General features: G+C 39.5%; 6 protein-coding genes across 11 annotated transcripts in view; 5 read left to right on the top strand and 1 right to left on the bottom strand.

The window, feature by feature from the left end:
* Window positions 1-258: 258 nt before the first annotated feature.
* LOC133850754 (voltage-dependent anion-selective channel) lies at window positions 259-4,042 on the top strand. 2 transcript variants are annotated; one of them, XM_062286940.1, is made up of 3 exons: window positions 259-406; window positions 2,792-3,339; window positions 3,406-4,042. In XM_062286940.1, the coding sequence occupies exons 2-3, from the start codon at window positions 2,792-2,794 to the stop codon at window positions 3,704-3,706; spliced, it is 849 nt and encodes a 282-aa protein (XP_062142924.1). In that variant the 5' UTR covers window positions 259-406; the 3' UTR covers window positions 3,707-4,042. The 2 variants fall into 2 exon arrangements, with proteins under 2 accessions (XP_062142924.1, XP_062142923.1); XM_062286939.1 differs by lacking the exon at window positions 259-406 and adding an exon at window positions 1,795-1,918.
* Window positions 4,043-4,259: 217 nt separating this feature from the next.
* LOC133850756 (voltage-dependent anion-selective channel) lies at window positions 4,260-5,593 on the top strand. The gene is made up of 3 exons (XM_062286941.1): window positions 4,260-4,785; window positions 4,839-5,063; window positions 5,128-5,593. The coding sequence occupies exons 1-3, from the start codon at window positions 4,466-4,468 to the stop codon at window positions 5,453-5,455; spliced, it is 873 nt and encodes a 290-aa protein (XP_062142925.1). The 5' UTR covers window positions 4,260-4,465; the 3' UTR covers window positions 5,456-5,593.
* Window positions 5,594-5,713: 120 nt separating this feature from the next.
* LOC133850752 (voltage-dependent anion-selective channel-like) lies at window positions 5,714-7,911 on the top strand. Of its 2 annotated transcripts, none has more exons than XM_062286936.1 (3): window positions 5,714-6,259; window positions 7,208-7,438; window positions 7,496-7,911. In XM_062286936.1, exons 1-3 carry the CDS (start codon window positions 5,781-5,783, stop codon window positions 7,791-7,793), a joined length of 1,008 nt encoding a protein of 335 aa, XP_062142920.1. In that variant the 5' UTR covers window positions 5,714-5,780; the 3' UTR covers window positions 7,794-7,911. The 2 variants fall into 2 exon arrangements, with proteins under 2 accessions (XP_062142920.1, XP_062142921.1); XM_062286937.1 differs by lacking the exon at window positions 5,714-6,259 and adding an exon at window positions 6,505-7,058.
* LOC133850753 (aurora kinase B) lies at window positions 7,839-9,187 on the bottom strand. The gene is made up of 3 exons (XM_062286938.1): window positions 8,899-9,187; window positions 8,113-8,830; window positions 7,839-8,051 (listed from the first exon to the last, which is right to left on the bottom strand). The coding sequence occupies exons 1-3, from the start codon at window positions 9,030-9,032 to the stop codon at window positions 7,908-7,910; spliced, it is 996 nt and encodes a 331-aa protein (XP_062142922.1). The 5' UTR covers window positions 9,033-9,187; the 3' UTR covers window positions 7,839-7,907.
* Window positions 9,188-9,491: 304 nt separating this feature from the next.
* Window positions 9,492-15,032, top strand: LOC133850751 (leukocyte receptor cluster member 8 homolog). The gene is made up of 6 exons (XM_062286935.1): window positions 9,492-9,726; window positions 9,809-11,346; window positions 12,773-13,556; window positions 13,616-13,817; window positions 13,879-14,086; window positions 14,151-15,032. The coding sequence occupies exons 2-6, from the start codon at window positions 9,923-9,925 to the stop codon at window positions 14,302-14,304; spliced, it is 2,772 nt and encodes a 923-aa protein (XP_062142919.1). The 5' UTR covers window positions 9,492-9,726; window positions 9,809-9,922; the 3' UTR covers window positions 14,305-15,032.
* Window positions 15,033-15,161: 129 nt separating this feature from the next.
* The window catches only part of LOC133850750 (nitric oxide synthase), a 40,375-nt gene continuing 37,611 nt past the window's right edge, over window positions 15,162-17,925 (top strand). The window contains exon 1 of one of the 4 annotated variants that reach the window (XR_009895692.1): window positions 15,162-16,762. The gene's annotated coding sequence lies outside the window, so the exon portion shown is untranslated. The remainder of the gene's footprint in view (window positions 16,763-17,925) is intronic. The other 3 variants (XM_062286932.1, XM_062286930.1, XM_062286929.1) reach the window with 3 other exon arrangements.

Here is a 17,925-nt window from a genome sequence, read left to right as displayed (position 1 = left end):
ACATTGCTTAAAAAATATACGTTATTTATACACCTTGCAATCGTATAGTATCGATACCTAATACTAAATTCAAATATAATGAATCTGCGAAAAAAATTCGAAACTCTAAGTTAAACTTTATTATTCCTCAAAACAATACATCAAATTAATAATTATTAACCTTTAATTATTTAAAAAATGATCAAATTGTTTGATGATACATTTTTTCAGTGGATCTCCATACTTGCCTTTGCTTTAGTACATTTGCTTCAGTTCAGTATTATATACATATTTTATCCATAAGCATGCCTGGTCACACTACCCTATTCTGTTGCAAATCAATTTTGTGGTGTACGTTGTGTGGTCGTGGTCGTCTTGTTCCTGCGTTTCGCATTACTCTAAATCTTAAACTAAAACTCATCTAAAAGTAAGTAAATCTTACCTAATCAGGATATCTATCTAAGTGTTTGCCTTCGGCTTAACGATCTTGAAATGTGCATGAAAGTTGTACGCGTTTAAATCGATTTTCGTTGCTAGTGTGTGATTTCATAACCTCCAAATGAAAAAATTGCAAGTAGACACGAAGCCCCCAGCACACACACACACAATCTCCCACTCACACGCCTTCGTTCTTACGTGCACGCACACACATAGAAGCACGCGCAAAAAGGGTTTTGCAACTTGTATAAGTGTGTGTTTATAAGACATTTAAATATCAATTGATTGATAAACGATAAATTTTGTGTCTATTTATTTGAGTAATAGAAAAAGCAACCGGCACACAGATACACACCAATACCAGTGTGGAGGGTTTTACAGTTAGCAGCAGCTGCCGGCAACAGAAGCAGAGCACTTTTCTGTTACGTAACATGTCGCCTGCCTCTGTTTTCTGCAGCGATAGAAATTTGTTGTTTTGATTAAAAATCGAAGCGCAACTTTCAGCTGCTTTATCAATTTACAAGTAGTTAAACGATTGTTTAATTGTTTTGTTTGCTATACTTGTCGGTCATGTGAGAAACTAGAGCAAACATAATTTTATTTTATTAGGGGTGCGATGTGACGTCATGAGAAAAATCAATAAATCGCTTATTTAGTTAACACCTTTTACATCTGTGAAGTTTAGTTGTTTGCTTTACTGTCCAGGGTTGCATAACATCTGCCTGAATACTAACGCATTTACACATAAACAGATGTGCAGACATAATTCTCCAAACTCTGTGTCAAGGTCAATTATCCATGATGCACTTTACGCCATGATTGTTGAAATACAGCTACCTGCTTAAATAGTAGGTGTGTACACACTGGTGTTTTATTTTGTTGCTGCCCCGCCTGTTACATCACAGGTAGAATACATTTCGTACTCAACAACAACATTCCTTGTTTTAGTATTTTTGACATGTGACTAGACAGTTTTGCGCTTTTGTTTGCTGGTCATTTCCGCGCGCCCCAATTTGGCGACCGTCCAAACGCTGGGCAATTTAATAAAGATATTTTTCGCCTAGTATTTTATAAATTTTTGCCCCTTTGAAGATGCTTGGTCGTATCACTTTTATAGCCATGACTGTTAGTTTCCGCTAGTGTGTGACGTTAAAAGTGGCGAACGAAGAGCAGACCAAAGCAACAACGAAATGTAGTGTGCAGTTATCGCGTATGTGAGTGTGAGAATGGTCAATGAACGCTTTGCTTTGGCAGTAATTAACGGGACCACTGCAACAACACATGCAAGTGTAAACAGAGACAGAAATACAACAAAAAAAAATATGCTGCACAGTAGGCCGAGAGATAACCAAATTGATGGCAATTTCATTCAATCAGCATTTACATTAAGATATAACAAAAACTCGAGTCTTATTCAATTTAATTTTTATTTGCAATGGCTGATCGCGCTGCACAATATTGGACATACAACACACTAAGAGAACGACTGAGACGTCGTGAGGTAGGCAACTGATAAAAAAAAACGCTTCATAATTATTGCCGGCTGTTGAAATTTCTAGAAGACGTTTTGGCACACGGTGCTCAAACTATTGCACGCTCTCTCTCTTTTTCTTGCTCTCTCGCCGACTTACTCATTCGATTGCGGCAGACTTATCTCATTCGATCGCGGCAGACGTGCGTTGACCCCCATACACAGATACGCACACACACACAGTAGAGATGTGGAGAGTTGATAGTGCTGCTGCATTTGTTTTGCCAAATGTGGGCACGTTTTGCGAGAGAGTGTGGAGACTTTCATTGGGCCCCGGGGGCCACCTTGAAAAGCAATTTTCAATCGATTTCCTAAAGAGTACTTTTCTAAATTGACATTTAGCCAAGAAAATACTATAAAGTTCTTTCACTTTCACGCTTATTTTTAAAAGCGCAATGCACTTCGACCACTCGACAAGACTTACAGCGAAAAACGTTTCTTTTCTCCATTCCTTATTCGTCACATTCGCAAAGGGTTTGTTCTAAGTATGTATTATAATAATTATGCATAATTATAATGCATTATATTATAATTATTCTTGTGCCATTTTAAAAAAAGTTTTATTGTCTCTATCTCTCTTATCATATTCGCACTTAGCAAAAATTCATATACATATTAGGTTTATTTCGAGGTTTGTTTACACATTATTATTACTACGCAAACATATTTGTGTTGATGAAATGTTTAAGTCATTTCCTAAGATTAGATAAGAACTGTGAGTATAATCTCAATTTTTACGCGCAATGCCGCACTAAACAAACGAAATGTTGTGTTTATATAGTAAATGTGCTTCCAATAGAGTTTCACCATTATACTAATGCAATCAATTGTGACTGTTTACAGATGGCACCTCCATCATACAGCGATTTGGGCAAACAGGCTCGCGACATCTTCAGCAAAGGCTACAACTTTGGCCTGTGGAAGTTGGACCTGAAGACCAAGACATCGTCGGGCATTGAATTCAACACAGCCGGACACTCGAACCAGGAGTCGGGCAAGGTATTTGGTTCCCTGGAGACCAAGTACAAGGTTAAGGACTATGGCCTGACCCTCACCGAGAAATGGAACACAGACAACACCCTCTTCACCGAGGTGGCTGTCCAGGATCAGCTGCTCGAGGGTCTGAAGCTGTCGCTGGAGGGCAACTTTGCACCACAGTCGGGCAACAAGAGCGGCAAATTCAAGGTCGCCTATGGGCATGAGAATGTCAAGGCCGATTCGGATGTTAACATCGATCTGAAGGGTCCCTTGATCAATGCATCCGCTGTTCTGGGCTACCAGGGATGGTTGGCCGGTTACCAGACCGCCTTCGATACACAGCAATCCAAGTTGACCGCCAACAACTTTGCCCTCGGCTACTCCACCAAGGACTTTGTGCTGCACACAGCTGTGTAAGTGATTGAGAGTTGCATTATGAAGATATATTTTTACTGAAGCAATATTTTTGATTTCTATAGCAATGATGGCCAGGAGTTCAGCGGCTCAATCTTCCAACGCACTTCGGACAAGCTCGATGTGGGCGTTCAGCTGTCGTGGGCCAGCGGCACCAGCAACACCAAGTTCGCCATTGGCGCCAAATATCAATTGGATGACGATGCCAGCGTCCGCGCCAAGGTTAACAATGCCAGCCAGGTCGGTTTGGGATACCAACAGAAGTTGCGTGATGGCATCACCTTGACCCTGTCCACATTGGTCGATGGCAAGAACTTCAATGCCGGTGGCCACAAGATTGGTGTTGGCCTCGAATTGGAAGCCTAAATTAGTTCAAGATTTCTGAAGCTGAATGCGCTGCCAGCAATAAACAACAAACACCAACAACATCCACTACAACAACAACAACAGCAGTAACAACATTTAAGAAAAGTCTACAAAAATGAAAGTGTATCAAACAATAAAACACAACAAAAACTAAATACAAAATCACACTTCACGTTTAGAGACAGAGATTTATTTGCCAACAAAGCAAGGATCGGATTGATCGGATGTTGAATCCCCGTTTAGTGCATAGCTAAGTACATGAATAACATACATAATTTATTGTTGGCAAACAGTGAAATACATAATTTACCTATTAAAACTTAAAAATCTAAACAAGCTCTACGTTATTTTTGCACTTGCAGTGTAAAGCAGTGAAGGAATAATCAAATACGAACGAAGAGAGAGAGTAATCAATCGTTGAGCTTTGTGCATTTAAAAATAAATTTGAAAATAAAACGAACAAGTGTAATCGATTTATCGATAACAGTCAGTCAGTAGTCGGTGGGAGAGGGAGAAATTTAAAATCGAATTTAAATGAAACGGAATTCGTTTTGCGCAAAGCATACATAGAATTTAATATCATTACAATCAGATGTGACTATTTTGTTGGGGGATGAGAAACAGACTGACGCTCGGTTCAGATTCATATTTAAAGTAGAAATTCCGGTGACACAACACGAATTGCTAAAATTTTCAAAAATTCCGAAACCATATCAACCGCTTGAAGTCTACAAATTATTGAAGACAACGCCACCAGCAATGGCACCGCCTATATATTGTGATTTGGGCATGTTGGCTCGCAATCTGTTCAAGGTTGGCTATCATCCAGGTCTCTGGCAATTGGAGTGCAAAACGCTGACTAGCTCGGGCATCGAGTTCTTCACCTCTGGTTTTGCCAATCAAGATGCCAGCAAGGTTATGGGCTCGCTGCAAAGCAAGTATACTATCGAGGATTACGGGGTCACATTAACCGAACGCTGGAACACCGAAAATTTGCTCTATGGCCAAATCATGCAGCGTGAGAAATTGGCCGAGGGTCTTATGCTTATAGCCGAAGCCAGTATCCAGCCATCATCGGGGTAGGTTTAATGTCGGTCTTAAATAATCGTTCTTTGAATGACACTTTGTACAGGGAAAAATCTGCCAAATTGTTGGCTGATCTCGGCAAGGAGAAGTTCAATATCTTGGGCAAAATCGGGCTGAACAAAGGTGATCCCTACATAGCCGGTTCCTTAGTGTTGCAGCATAATGAATTTCTGGGCGGCGCTTCGGTCAACTATGCCACCAGCAGCGAGAATCTGGAATGGAAACTTGCCCTCGGCTGGACCAACGAACAAAGCACACTTCATGCCGAATTGTGGGTGATACGTCTCAGATATTTAGAGATTATATAATATTAAATATTACTACTCCTCTTGCAGAGTGAACGCCGAAGGCTGGCTAGTGTCGCTGTTCCACAAGGCCAACGATAAATTTGATGTGGGCGTTGAGGTTGGCAAACCAATGGCCACCACCAATGAGCAGGGTGAGCAAGTGCCCAGCGACTGGAATTTAGGTGTGGGAATGATCTATCGCCTAGAGGGCGATGCTCTGATTCGGGCCAAGATCAACAACAAGGTTGAATTGGGCTTGGGATATCAGCAGAAGCTGCGCGAGGGCATCACCGTGTCTATATCGACGATCCTCGATTGCCAGAACATCACCGATGGCAGTCACAAGTTTGGTGTCGGCCTCTCCTTGCAGTGTTAGTTTTAAAGTTGAATCACTGTTGCTTAACTTTTTGCCTATTGCACAAACATATTTTGTTATTAATTATATTTAATGTCGAAAACTAAACTGTGCGTTACGAAATTATAAAAAAATAAAAAAAACAAATGAAGACGTAAATTTATATTTCTTTATTCGCGATCTCTGGTACCAGTTTAAACCTAGTTTAAGATTTTTTTGTCAAAACTCAGGCTCTTCGAACTTCAAGTCAAGGTACATTAAAACAGTTTCATAAAGAGCTGTATTTAAAAAAATTGTTTGGTTTTTTTTTTTTGTTTACTAAATTTTAAATTATTAATTAAATTAAATGGAGAAACTCAAAGATTTTCTTCGAAAACTGTTCAGAAAAAAGCAAAAGAGAGCTATAAAGATTGACGAAGACGAAGAAAATCTCAAAAAGTGCAAAAGTGAGCAAAATAATAAAGCGAAAATCGCAGTCAAGGGCGAGATGAAACAATCGGAATATCCACCGCTGCCATTAATGATGACATTCTTTCAAATGGGTTATCTGGCCAAGCAATGCCTAAACCAAGGCTATAGCAAAGGCGTTTGGAACATCGAATGCATCACCAGCACAAAGAACATAAGCTTTCACACATACGGCGCAGCGATTCCCGATATTGGGGACGTTGTGGGTGCCGTGGAATTAACCGAAAAGTTGGGCAACATCAACTTGAGTCAGGCTTGGAGAACAGATGCCTGGGCGAGCTCGATTCAAGCGATTGGCGAGGCAATTGGTGCCAATTTTTATACGCTCCTACAGGGCGATTTTCCAAAGGATGAAAAGTAAGTTTAAACTGACGTAACTATCAATGCACAACGATAATGATAATAGCTAAGAGGGTAAAACGTTTAAGCTGAATAGGTTCCAAGATTTGGAATTGGATTTAGGTAGCGATTTTTATAACTTTACCTGAACTATGTTAGACAAAAAGTTGGATCAGAGATCCCTTATTACATATTTTATTATATTACATAAAATGAAGATCAAATGCCTTCTTTCATTGTGTGGCAAACTATGACTACGTTTTCAAATTTAAAAATCCCTTCTAAAAACGGTAGGCTAAACTAATCACTAGCAAGTAATTTCTTTCGAACATATTACCGCAAATTCATAGTTTATCAAAATGTCAAATATGTTGAAAAGAATTAGTAAAATTAAGCGTCGAAGCCGACAGCCGGCAGAAGGAGATGCAAGTTCAGGAGCGGGAGAGACGTCAGAAGACTCTTCTGAAGTGTCTAAAGTTGATTTCATTCCACCATTGGAAATTGAAAAAAAAATGCCCACCTACTTTACAATGGGTATCCTGGCCAAAGAGTGTTTGATTCGTGGCTTTGAGATTGGCGTTTGGCATCTCGAATGTACCATGAGATCGAATAATTTAAGCACTTATTCCATTGGCAAGGCTAATCCAGATTTGAACAGTGTCTCGGGCGGTGTGGGAATGCGTGAAAAGTTCGGTAGTTTCAGTTTAGCACAAGCTTGGCAAACTGACGGACTTTTAGGCATGATTGGAGCGAACAGTGAAGTCCTGGGTGCAGGGGTTTATAGCGTGCTTAAGGGCTTCTATGGACCACATGGAAGGTGAGATATATTTATAGAAAGTACTTCGAGCTACAAAAGGGGTTTTCAACTTTGAATACAATTTTTATATTAAGTTCAGAGAATTTCATGACGGTTGAATTGCAAATATATAACGATTCTTACTTTTAAATTGCTTTCATCTTTTGCAGTGCTGCTCCCAAAGTCGAGCTCTTGGCCGGCTTTGAGCGAGCTCCTTTAAAGTCTGAGATTATAATCCCTGTGCTCCACTCGCCCAAATTCATGGGCTACCTGCTGCTACAACCCATAGAGCATTTTCTATTTGGGGGTCGCTTGGAATTCGATGTGGAACAGCGACAAATTGATATGCATGCGCTTTGTGTTGGTTACGTGGATGACACCACTGAATATATGCTTAAACTGTATGTTGGCATTTTATACTTTATATAACGCATCTTAATCCAATGGTTGATTTGCAGAGAGAAGTTTAAGGATTTGCGCGGCTCAGTGTTTCAACGTTTGGGCGACAAATGGGCCTTCGCTCTTAAGGCGAATCTGTTTGGCGAGAACATGAAAGCGTTTACAGTTGGTGGACAGTATCAAGTTGATGAGAAGACGTTGCTTAAGGCCAGGATCAGTAACGATTGTCAGGTGGGCTTCGTGTGTCAAATTAAGGTGACAGATAACATTGAGGGTATCTATTATTTTGGTTTTGATGGTAATTCGCCGATGAGTGGCGACCACAAAGTTGGTATCTCCTGGTCGTTTAAAGCATAATTAATTGATTGGCGATCGCAAAGTTTCTATCGCTTTAAAACATAATTGATTATTGAAGTATTTTATATATATTTGTGAAAATCTTATAGCAAAAGCAATAAAAACCAACTCATTTTAATTTCTTGCCAAATTCTCCTTGCCGCGCTCAATACTCTGCTTCTCCAGCTGAGCGGCACGTTTGGCCATGCCATCCTTGACCCAAGAATGCGTCATCACATCCACCAAACTGATTCTACCCTGATTTTGACGGCGTAGCAACTACAGGATGAAATAAAATCATTTTAGGAGATATGTATGCAAATTGTAAGGTTTCACTTACGCCCGAAATGACTTCCTTAGCGCCCGCTGACATGTGCGATGGAAAGTGAACATTAAGGCGTCTGATCTTGTCATATGTGTTCTCGGTGGTATTTGACTCAAAGGGTGGACTGCCAACAAGAAACTCATAGCACAAGATGCCCAAACACCATTGATCTACCGAATCATCGTAGGCCATGCCATCCACCATCTCGGGCGGCAAATAATCCAAGGTTCCGCACAAGGTTTTGCGTTTATTGTTTGGTGTATGCGCGGACCAACCAAAGTCTGCCAATTTAAGATCATCGGTGCTCGTCAACAGAATATTTTCTGGCTTTAGATCACGATGGATGACATTGTTGAGATGGCAATAGTTCAAGGCATTGGCCACCTGATACGTGTACTTGGCGGAGCGAGGCTCATCGAAGCGATGATTGGGCGCAGTGCGTAAATGCTTGAAGAGTTCGCCTTCGGAAGCAATTTCCAGCGCTAAATAGATGCGAGATTCATCATGGAACCAGGTAAGCAGGCGCAGAATGTGAGGATGTTTGAGACGCGACTGTATTTCAATTTCACGCAGTACCTGGCGCTCTACATTGCCCTTGCGCAGCTCCTCTTTGAACATCACCTTCATGGCCATCATGTAATGTGAGCGGCGCTCGCGCGCCAAATAAACGCGACCGAATTTTCCGCGTCCCAGTGGAGCGCCCATTTCAAAGTCGCGCGAGGTCCATTCGTAGCTATTATATGGCAGATAAAGGTGTAGAATAAGAGTGGATATATTTATTTTGAGAGCCACTTTACTTACGGTTTTCCATAGGCATCGTGCGACATCATTTTGAGACACATCTGCTTGATGGGCTCCTGGTACTCGTCGGGCACGTTGCTCATCAAATTGGGCAAATGATTACGCGTTGCATGTTTAGTGCGCGAAAGCGTCATTATTATATTGTCGTTATTATTTTGATTTAACTATGCGGTAAATTTTAATTTTATTTGCGATTTTCCAACAGCGTCAGAGTTAGTGCGCGTTTTTTTTCGAATGTCGAATTGTTTGTTCGATGCTAATAGTTGATGGCTAAATTGTACTCGATACTTTACTAAATACAGCCCTATTATTGTATATCCAAACGAGCAGAGATTTGCACAGCTCAGTGTGACCGTCCAATTCAATGCCAGTACTGTTTTCTCCCCAGTTCGCGAGAAATATAATTGTGTAAATTGTGTTGAAAATTTAATTATTTGTGTTGGGGTTTTTACGTAGTGGTATAAGTAATTTTCTCTCTGTTAATTGATTCTTGTTAAATTGCATTCGATAATTCAATTTCCTTTCTGTATATCGAAATGCGCATTACAGTGTTACCATCCATTGGAATGTCATATGGATGGCGAAATCAATACTGTAAAAGTATAACGTCCCTGTCTCTGAAACTAAAAAAGCAGCACGCCTTGTGTGTGCAAACGTGATTTTAGAAATTACATTATTTTGTGTAAAAAGCAATAAACATTTATTAATTACATGTGTCAAGCCAGCAGAGCATTGTGCGCGTTAACTTCTAGCAGTGTTTTAGCGAATCCAATAGTTTGCGATTGCTAAAAGTGAGTTGAAAATTATATAGGCCACAGAGATTCTTGGGTAAGCAAAATAAAATCAAGATGGCGAACATTCACAACACACACACACATGAACCATAATGGGTGATTTTTTTTCTTCGTAGATGCGTCCTACGCAGTTTTGAGCACGAATTGTATTTTCATTTAATAAAATAAAAGGTAAGTTCCAAAAAGGTTAAGAGTGGTCTCACATACACACACACGCCACGTATATAAAAATGTCCGATGCGATGAGCGCTCCGCCGCCCCTCATACCCCAGCTGCAGGAGATGCAGCAGCAACAACAACAACAACAGCAGCAGCAGCAACAACAGGTAGCCAACGCTGCAGCTGCAGCAGCACAGCAATGGGGGAACAACTATGCGTGGTGGCAGCATCAAGGCAACAACAACAACAATAATGGCAACAACAATAATGCGGCCGCCTATCATCAGCACTATCAGCAATACTATCAATACTATATGCGCTATCAGCAACAACAACAGCAGCAGGTAACATCAACCATCAGTTCATCGAATGCGCCGCCACGCTTTAGTAGTGCTGCATTGGCGGCACCGCCGCCGCTTCCTTCGGCTCCACCACCGCCTCCCCCGCCACCTGCTCAGTCAGGTGGTAATAAGAATCAGCAGCAGCAGCAACAACATCAACAGCAGCTGCAGCAGCAAAAGAATTTTGGTGGCATACGTTTCAATTTGAATTTGAATCAAAAGCGTTTGGCAAATGCACCAAATCCATTGCAACAACAGCAGCAGCAACAACAACTTCAACAACAGCAGCAACATCAGCAGCAAGCGATGCAACAACTTAATCTCTATAACAATAACAACAATAATAGCAATGCAAATAAAAAGAAGCGCAAGCGTAACAATAAAAACAACAATAACAACCAAATGAACAAGCAACAGCAGCAAACTGGCTATGAACAGTCGTCGAATGTTGTTGGATATCCCGGCATTCCCGTAAATCCTTTTGCTGCACCGCCAGTGCCGCCGACTCCCGATCTAAGCAAGCCACCGCCCCCCTTACCTAACTTAGCAACGGGACTTTCACCTTCAGTTGTGCAACAACAGCAGCAGCAGCAACCGTTGTCGTCTCCACCACAAAAGCAACCTCAGCAACAACAACAGCAGCAACAACAACAACAGCAGCAGCAACAGCAACAATCGTCGAATGCTTTTAAGCGTCCCAATAGTTGTTTCCAAATGGCATCTAATGCTTCGTGGCCCGATTCATTAAATCAGTATGTTGCGCGATGCTATTCCAAGTGCACCACGGACTTGGACAAGGATCAGATCGATATTTGTCTAAAAGGTAAAATAATTGCTGCTGCCAATCGCAACGAGCTCTGGACTCGAGATTGGGACAATGAGCCTATGCCAACGGTGCACAGTGAGCGCGATGGCATCGATGTGGTGTTGAACAATGCAACGCCACCGCCGCCACAGCGCAGCAACTATTTTAACAAGAAACAACAGCAGCAACAACAACAACAGCAGCAACAGCCGCAGTCGCAACAAAATGCTCAGAAGCAAAGTCAAAAGCCGTCAACTGTCAATCAATTTAAGCAGAAACCGAACGCTTTTAACAAGTTTTCCAATGGCAGCGGCTATGGACATCAACGTTATTCTAGGAGCCGATCGCGGTAAGTTTAAAATTCTAGTTATATAGATTAATATGAATATTCCTTTTCCACTAACACATTTTTTTACATTTGGTGTGATGTAAGAAAACTGCTTTCGCTTTTGGCGATTGCCTTATAATTCTCTATGTAGGCAAATATCATAGACTTGAATCAATGACTCATTGATTCACCTATCTGTAACAGCTAGGAGGTTGGAATTATTAGTAGAATTAGAATTTGCAAAAAAAGGACCAAAGTTAACATTATTCTGAAAGTCAGAACTTTGCTATGGTTATCATTTACAATTGATTGAGGCTTAAACTGCCAGCAGTTTCAAGCTTTTATTATATCATCATTAAGTAAAATGTTGACATATATTCTAGTCTTCCAGTGGTTGTCGGTCGCACACATTATTTGAATTTGGTATTCGCCAGGTGGTAATGGCAGGAATTTGAAAAACTCCTCGTTCAATACCAAATCACGTACAACAATTTCATCCTGTAATTGGCATTAAAACTCCTAATTTCGTAAAAGCCTTTATGAAACTCTTCGCTTACCTTATAGGGACAAGTGTGATTTATATTAGAGCTTGGAGCTATAAAACTGTAAACTATTGTTCGGAACGATAATTCTGATTTCGGATTTCGGAAAAATTTGCATAAATCAAAAGTCGTATTGAACATAAACGGTTGAAATCCGCTGAATTTTCGCCAAAAGCTAAGATTTACCTGAAACAGGAAGAAAATTATTTATTTGACTAAACTGAATATAACAAGGATATTATACAGACCTTAGCGTTATAAAAAGGACCTTTTAATAGTTTTGCGTGTACATTTAAGGCAACAATACCTCGGCCAAGTAACTTAAGATAACATTTTTCATATGCAACATAGGATGGATCCAATATCTCGCACTTAAGATTTGAAAAACGAGGAGGTTTGCCTGATGCCGCGAAACTGGGTAATAGTAAAATCACGAGAAGAGTCAACATTGTTACTGAAACAGAAAGAACATGGAACTGATCCAAGTTTATTAAATTTCGCAAATATTAGTATTGATCTATTTTATCTACTACTACTGGACTATTAATTGCATAAACAACTGACAGATTGCATTTTAATAGGTTATTATAATTTTTGTGAAATTCATTTTTAATTCTTAACAAAAAGAACAAATTTTATTTTATCGAATTTAATGATGTCAAACTCTTTATTAACACTGACTCTTAAAATCTAAAATTCCAAATATTAAACCTAATTGCTTGCCATAATAATTTTAATGAGTGATTTAAGATTAATTTAACACTCTAAAATGTGAAAAATCATGAAAGCTTCTTAGTTCTTACGGATTAAATTGAAAAATGATAATCTAGAATTATGTGCTAGTGGAATCGGATTAAATCTCCTTTTTCTGTTGAAAACTAATTTTGTAAAAATTATCTTTGCAGTTCGCCAACATCATCGACATCATCGTCTTCGAAATACAACAACCGGAAGCATTATTCCCGCTCCCGCACACCACGTTCTCGTTCTCCCCGTTCCCGATCGCGTTCTCGCTCTCGATCGCGTAGCAGCGGCACAAATAGTCCCCCGGCACGCAAGATGCTGCGCAAGACCTGTTCGAATGATTCGCTGGGCAGCGATTTCATACCGATCAATTCGAATTTGTCGCGTAAACAGCAGAAAATGCTGATGAAACGCAACAAGCGCGCAGCTGCACAAGCTGCCGCAGCAGCCTCAACCTCCTCTGGTGGTGGTGGTGTTGGGAGCAAAAAGAAGGCGCCACATTTCTATGCGTCGTCGTCGATTGGCGGCGCCGTTGATGATGACACAGCGCGCTTGCAACAGCGTGCGGCACGTTTCTCACAGTCGAGTGGCAGCTCGACTAAGAAATCTGTCGTCGCAATTGCAAGCTCACCGTTTGGTCTCACCACGGCCAAGCATAAGAAGAAATTGATGGCAGCAGCGTCGCGTTCATCGTCTTCGTCGTCAGCCATGTTCTATGAGGATGCTGGTGGTGCAGGATTAGATTTACTTGATTTGCATATTGTAGGCACATGTAGGGATTTAGAAAAATCATTTTTGCGACTGACCAAAGCTCCTTCGCCGTCGGAGGTGCGTCCCGTTGAGGTCCTCACCCACTCGCTGGCCAATGTAAAAGGCAAATGGCGAACGAATCAGGATTATCATTATGCGTGCGATCAGTTGAAGTCCATACGTCAAGATCTAACAGTAAGTACACACTTTTCATATAAACAACATTCAATTGTCATTAATTGGCGACATTCCAGGTCCAAGGTATACGAGATAAGTTCACAGTGGAGGTTTATGAGACGCATGCACGCATTGCAATGGAGAAAGGTGATCATGAAGAGTTCAACCAGTGCCAGACGCAGCTAAAGATGCTTTACTTGGAGCTGGGCAACAGCAGCAATTCCCTCGAGTTTACCGCTTATCGTATCATCTATTACATCTTCACAAAGAATACCTTGGGTACGTTGTGTGCTTTAACTGAAAAGGACTTGTCATTAACTTTGTATTTTTTTGTTAATAGACATCACAACTGTCTTGCGTTCGATTACAACTGATCAACGCGAGAATCCTGCCATAGCACATGCCCTCAAATTTCGTTCCGCCTGGTCACTTGGCAACTATTGTAAATTGTTTGATTTGTATAAGAAGGCGCCGCTCATGTCGGGTCACATGATTGAATGGTTCCTGGAGCGAGAGCGCAAAGCGGCCCTACGCGTCATTATTAAATCGTAAGTGACAGTTGAGAAATGTTACTATATTAGAATACTTATCAAATTACTATTTTACTTGCAGTTATCGTCCCAACATTAGCGTCGAGTATGTCAGAAATGTGTTGGCCTTTGAGAGCACTGATAAGTGCAAAGAATGGCTAGACACCTTCAGTTTACCTTATGCCGCAGATGGCGCCCAAATAGACTGCAAAAATGCAGCTGCTATTGCCATTTGAAACCTCTTCACACAATGAGTCTGTTTTGGCGTTTTAATACTTCTGCAAACCACAAAATCATTATGTGGCATAGCAAGAGAGCAAAGTGACTGCTGCTCACAAAAGACAATACACAACTATACAAAAAACCTTCCCTCGATTTCCGTTGCAACAACGAGCAGAGTTCAGCTCAACCGAGCAGGACGAGCTTCTGACGGTGTCGATGCGGCTACCTCCTCTCTTTCTTTTTAGGCCCTTCTCCCAAACTCTGTATATATATTTTACTTATTCGCGTGCCCCTGCGTAAAAATTACAAAGTGCTTTCTTACTCTCATGCCCCTGAAGCCGAATAACATTTTCTGAACTATATATGCATTCTGTCCCTTCTCTTAAATGTACCTCAGTGCGGTTTCTCTCCTCGTAACTCACTACTCGCCCCTCACGAAACACATCGATAGCTGACACACACATAATCAAGGACTTGCAATAACTCACCAGCATTTTGGAATAACCATCACAGTTCTGCGGTGCGTTAATTCATTTAAAAATCATCAAGTTGCTCACATGGATAATCAAATCTTGGCGGAATCAATGCGACGGTCGTCATTTCTATAGGTAACGGTGAAACAACAGCGCTGGAAATGCTCAAAGTTTTAATGGATTCGCAAGGCTGTGGAATTCAGTAGCTGGATCGTCATATAAAGCAATCAATAGCTTCAACGGATTTATCAGCATACGCAAAAGATTAAGCAACTAAAAAAGCCTCATCAATGCAATTTTTCGAGTGGAGTCGTTTTATAAACAATGTTGAGACTGTTCTGTTGGCTTGGTGCCAGAAGCGCCCTTTAAATAATTTACCTATGGCATGTGATGTTTGGAAGGCGCAACTTTCCTCCTTGGTCTTCAAGTGTTTTAGGTTCTTTAGTCGTGAAAACTCACACCATAAATAACTACGAAAAGTGCAAAGTTGAAAATGTGGAACATGAACTATGAACTAATTGAAAAAACTAATATGCAGTGAAGCAGAATGAAAGTAGAAAACCAAATAATCCAACTAGATTGTATGATACACACTCAACTAAACCTACATCAATTAACCACAATAATATTAACACCATTATAAAGCCATCACAAAAAATAACATATAACACAAGCAAAAAGTGAAGACTTCAAGGTCTTAACAATAGCCAACATCTGGTTTTGTTTGTCCCTCCCTTATGTTTTATCATATTGCTTTTAAAATAATCTTAAGGTTTAGCATTAATGTTTGTTATTTGTTTAAATTATACTAATGTCTTGTCTCTCTATTGTATACCTGTACATATACAACAACACCATCACCAACTTCATCATCAATGTCAACAACAATCGCAATGCAACATCGTGGGAAAAGCGTCAAAATTGCACAAATACTCATCACGTTTGTTCGCTGGAGTCAAAAGTTTATGATCAGCATCGTTGCCAACATCCTATCCAGAACAACAACTTCTCGGGACTTGTAAGCTCTTCCAATTTTAATCTACTGAAACAGCAAAACAAAAAAAAGAAAAGAATTGTAAAATATATTTATAAATTATTCAATATTTCAAAAATGGAAATATTTCAACCTTAAATAGCAATTTGCTATATTAGTTAAGTGTGAAAAAGCATAGGGCATGTATGGTATTCTAATTATTTTAAATTTAAGTTAATATTAAGCACAACTTTTTTGTTGTTCACTTAAGCTAAGGTTTATTGTTGTATTTTTTTTTAATTTGAATGTTGAAAAAATATTGAAATCAATTCAGAATTTCAACGCATTTTTCAGCTGCAAATTATTAGAAATGCGTCCATAGAACGCGAAAAATGAAATAAAAATCGCGTTTTTAAATAAAAAAACATATATTACAGAATAAAAGGTCTTCTTACTTCAGAGGGGTTCCCCACAGGAAACTGACACGTGTTGAACGCCCGAAATAACAAGACACTTGTTGCCGTCGCCGTCAAAACAAACATTCCAGTGTGAAGCTTCAGCCGAGACACAAACCATGGTTGACTTTCCTCGGAGAAGCTTTACACCAATGGTGAGCGGATGCTGCGTTTGGTTGATGACTTTGAAGACGACCGTGTAGCGAACTATGGGGTCCTAGGGGGAGCAACTGCTATTTAAGGATGCTGCGTTGCTGCCTTAGCTTCAGTTAACGCGCGGCGCTTGAGTTCGTTGGATCGAGCTGAAAACCAAAACGGAACTGAATGTGGACCAACATGATAATCAAAAGATATTAGCTTAGCACTAAAGATTGTGAGTGCAGTGAATAAAAAGAATTACATTAAAAAATTTAAAAACGATTTACATATAAAAAACAAAATATTCAAAATTATTTTATTACATGTGATGTGGAGTTGTTATTTATAAATTATTTAACAGTTTAAAATTTATCACAGCAAATTAATTAAATTATTAAATTGCAATTAACGACAATTTAATATTTCAGAGAAGGTAATTTTTCCTATAAAAAACAGCAATACAATTCTTTAAATTCGGGAAATAAACTGAAATGTGTTCTATTTTATTTTAAATTTTTGTTTATTATTTATATATTTGTTTTGAATTTAACCATTTAATTGAAGTAATATATTTTCCAATCTCTAAAAACCACATCAAAAAGCACGTTAAGTATACGCAAGCTGGGCCGTTTAAATAATTAAAGCGTGACAAATAATTAGCTGCAAATGAACCACAAATTGTGTCCAATAAAACAAAAACTGCCCAATTGTTGAGCCAGACAAATCACTCAAATTGTGCACATAATCCAATTGGCAATTGATTAATGTTGCCATGGATAATTTCCACATTAAATTTGCAATTAAATTAATTGCGAAATTGGCCAGACGCCGAAATTGTGCCATGAAAAGGGCTGTGACAACCAAATCAAACACTGCAAATTGTTTCTGCAAATAAAGTCAATTAATTACTGAGCACAACAATAAATCATCTATAATGAAGTGAAGAGTCCAAGACCGGGACAGGCACTTAACCGTAGCCACAATTAGCCTTTTGTACAAATTTGTATCAGCAAAAACATTTAGCAATTCCTTGCCAAAGAGTTGGAATTCTCAATTAGAACAATAATTAAATTTGATGAGACCGGGCGAAATTGTTCACAAGTCGATTGAATAAATTTAAAAACAATTAGCTCAGCATAACGAGCACTTTAAAGTCAAACTCATACTCATTAGAGTATTTTCACATGGTCTGGTGTTTGTGTGCTTGTGTGTGCCCCTCTTTAGAATATTCTATTCAGTGAAGTTTGCTCCACTTTTTGGAGCAGCAGCTGCCACCGTTGCTTCATGTACAATGTTACATATTCTTCTTTGGCACAATGTTTCAGTGTCATTTGCCATATTAAAATTATAAAGGAATAGTTTTGAATTATATGAAGGCGAAAAGAATCTTTACTTGCTAATAAACTTGCAAATATCTTTTGCAATTCATTTCACTTATGATTTTTCCAGTGTCGTCTCAACAGCAAACAAATTCCAGTTGTTTAGCAAAATATATGCGAGTATTTTACAAGTATTTAATAAACATTTTTGTGTGTGTGGTCGACACTTGTTCTAATTGAATTTGTCGCTAGAAATTCGAAAATATTTGTAATGCAA

This window comes from Drosophila sulfurigaster, chromosome 2L (assembly GCF_023558435.1).
Source record: "Drosophila sulfurigaster albostrigata strain 15112-1811.04 chromosome 2L, ASM2355843v2, whole genome shotgun sequence".
Taxonomy (NCBI): domain Eukaryota; kingdom Metazoa; phylum Arthropoda; class Insecta; order Diptera; family Drosophilidae; genus Drosophila; species Drosophila sulfurigaster.
This window is presented reverse-complemented; position numbering and strand designations above follow the sequence as displayed.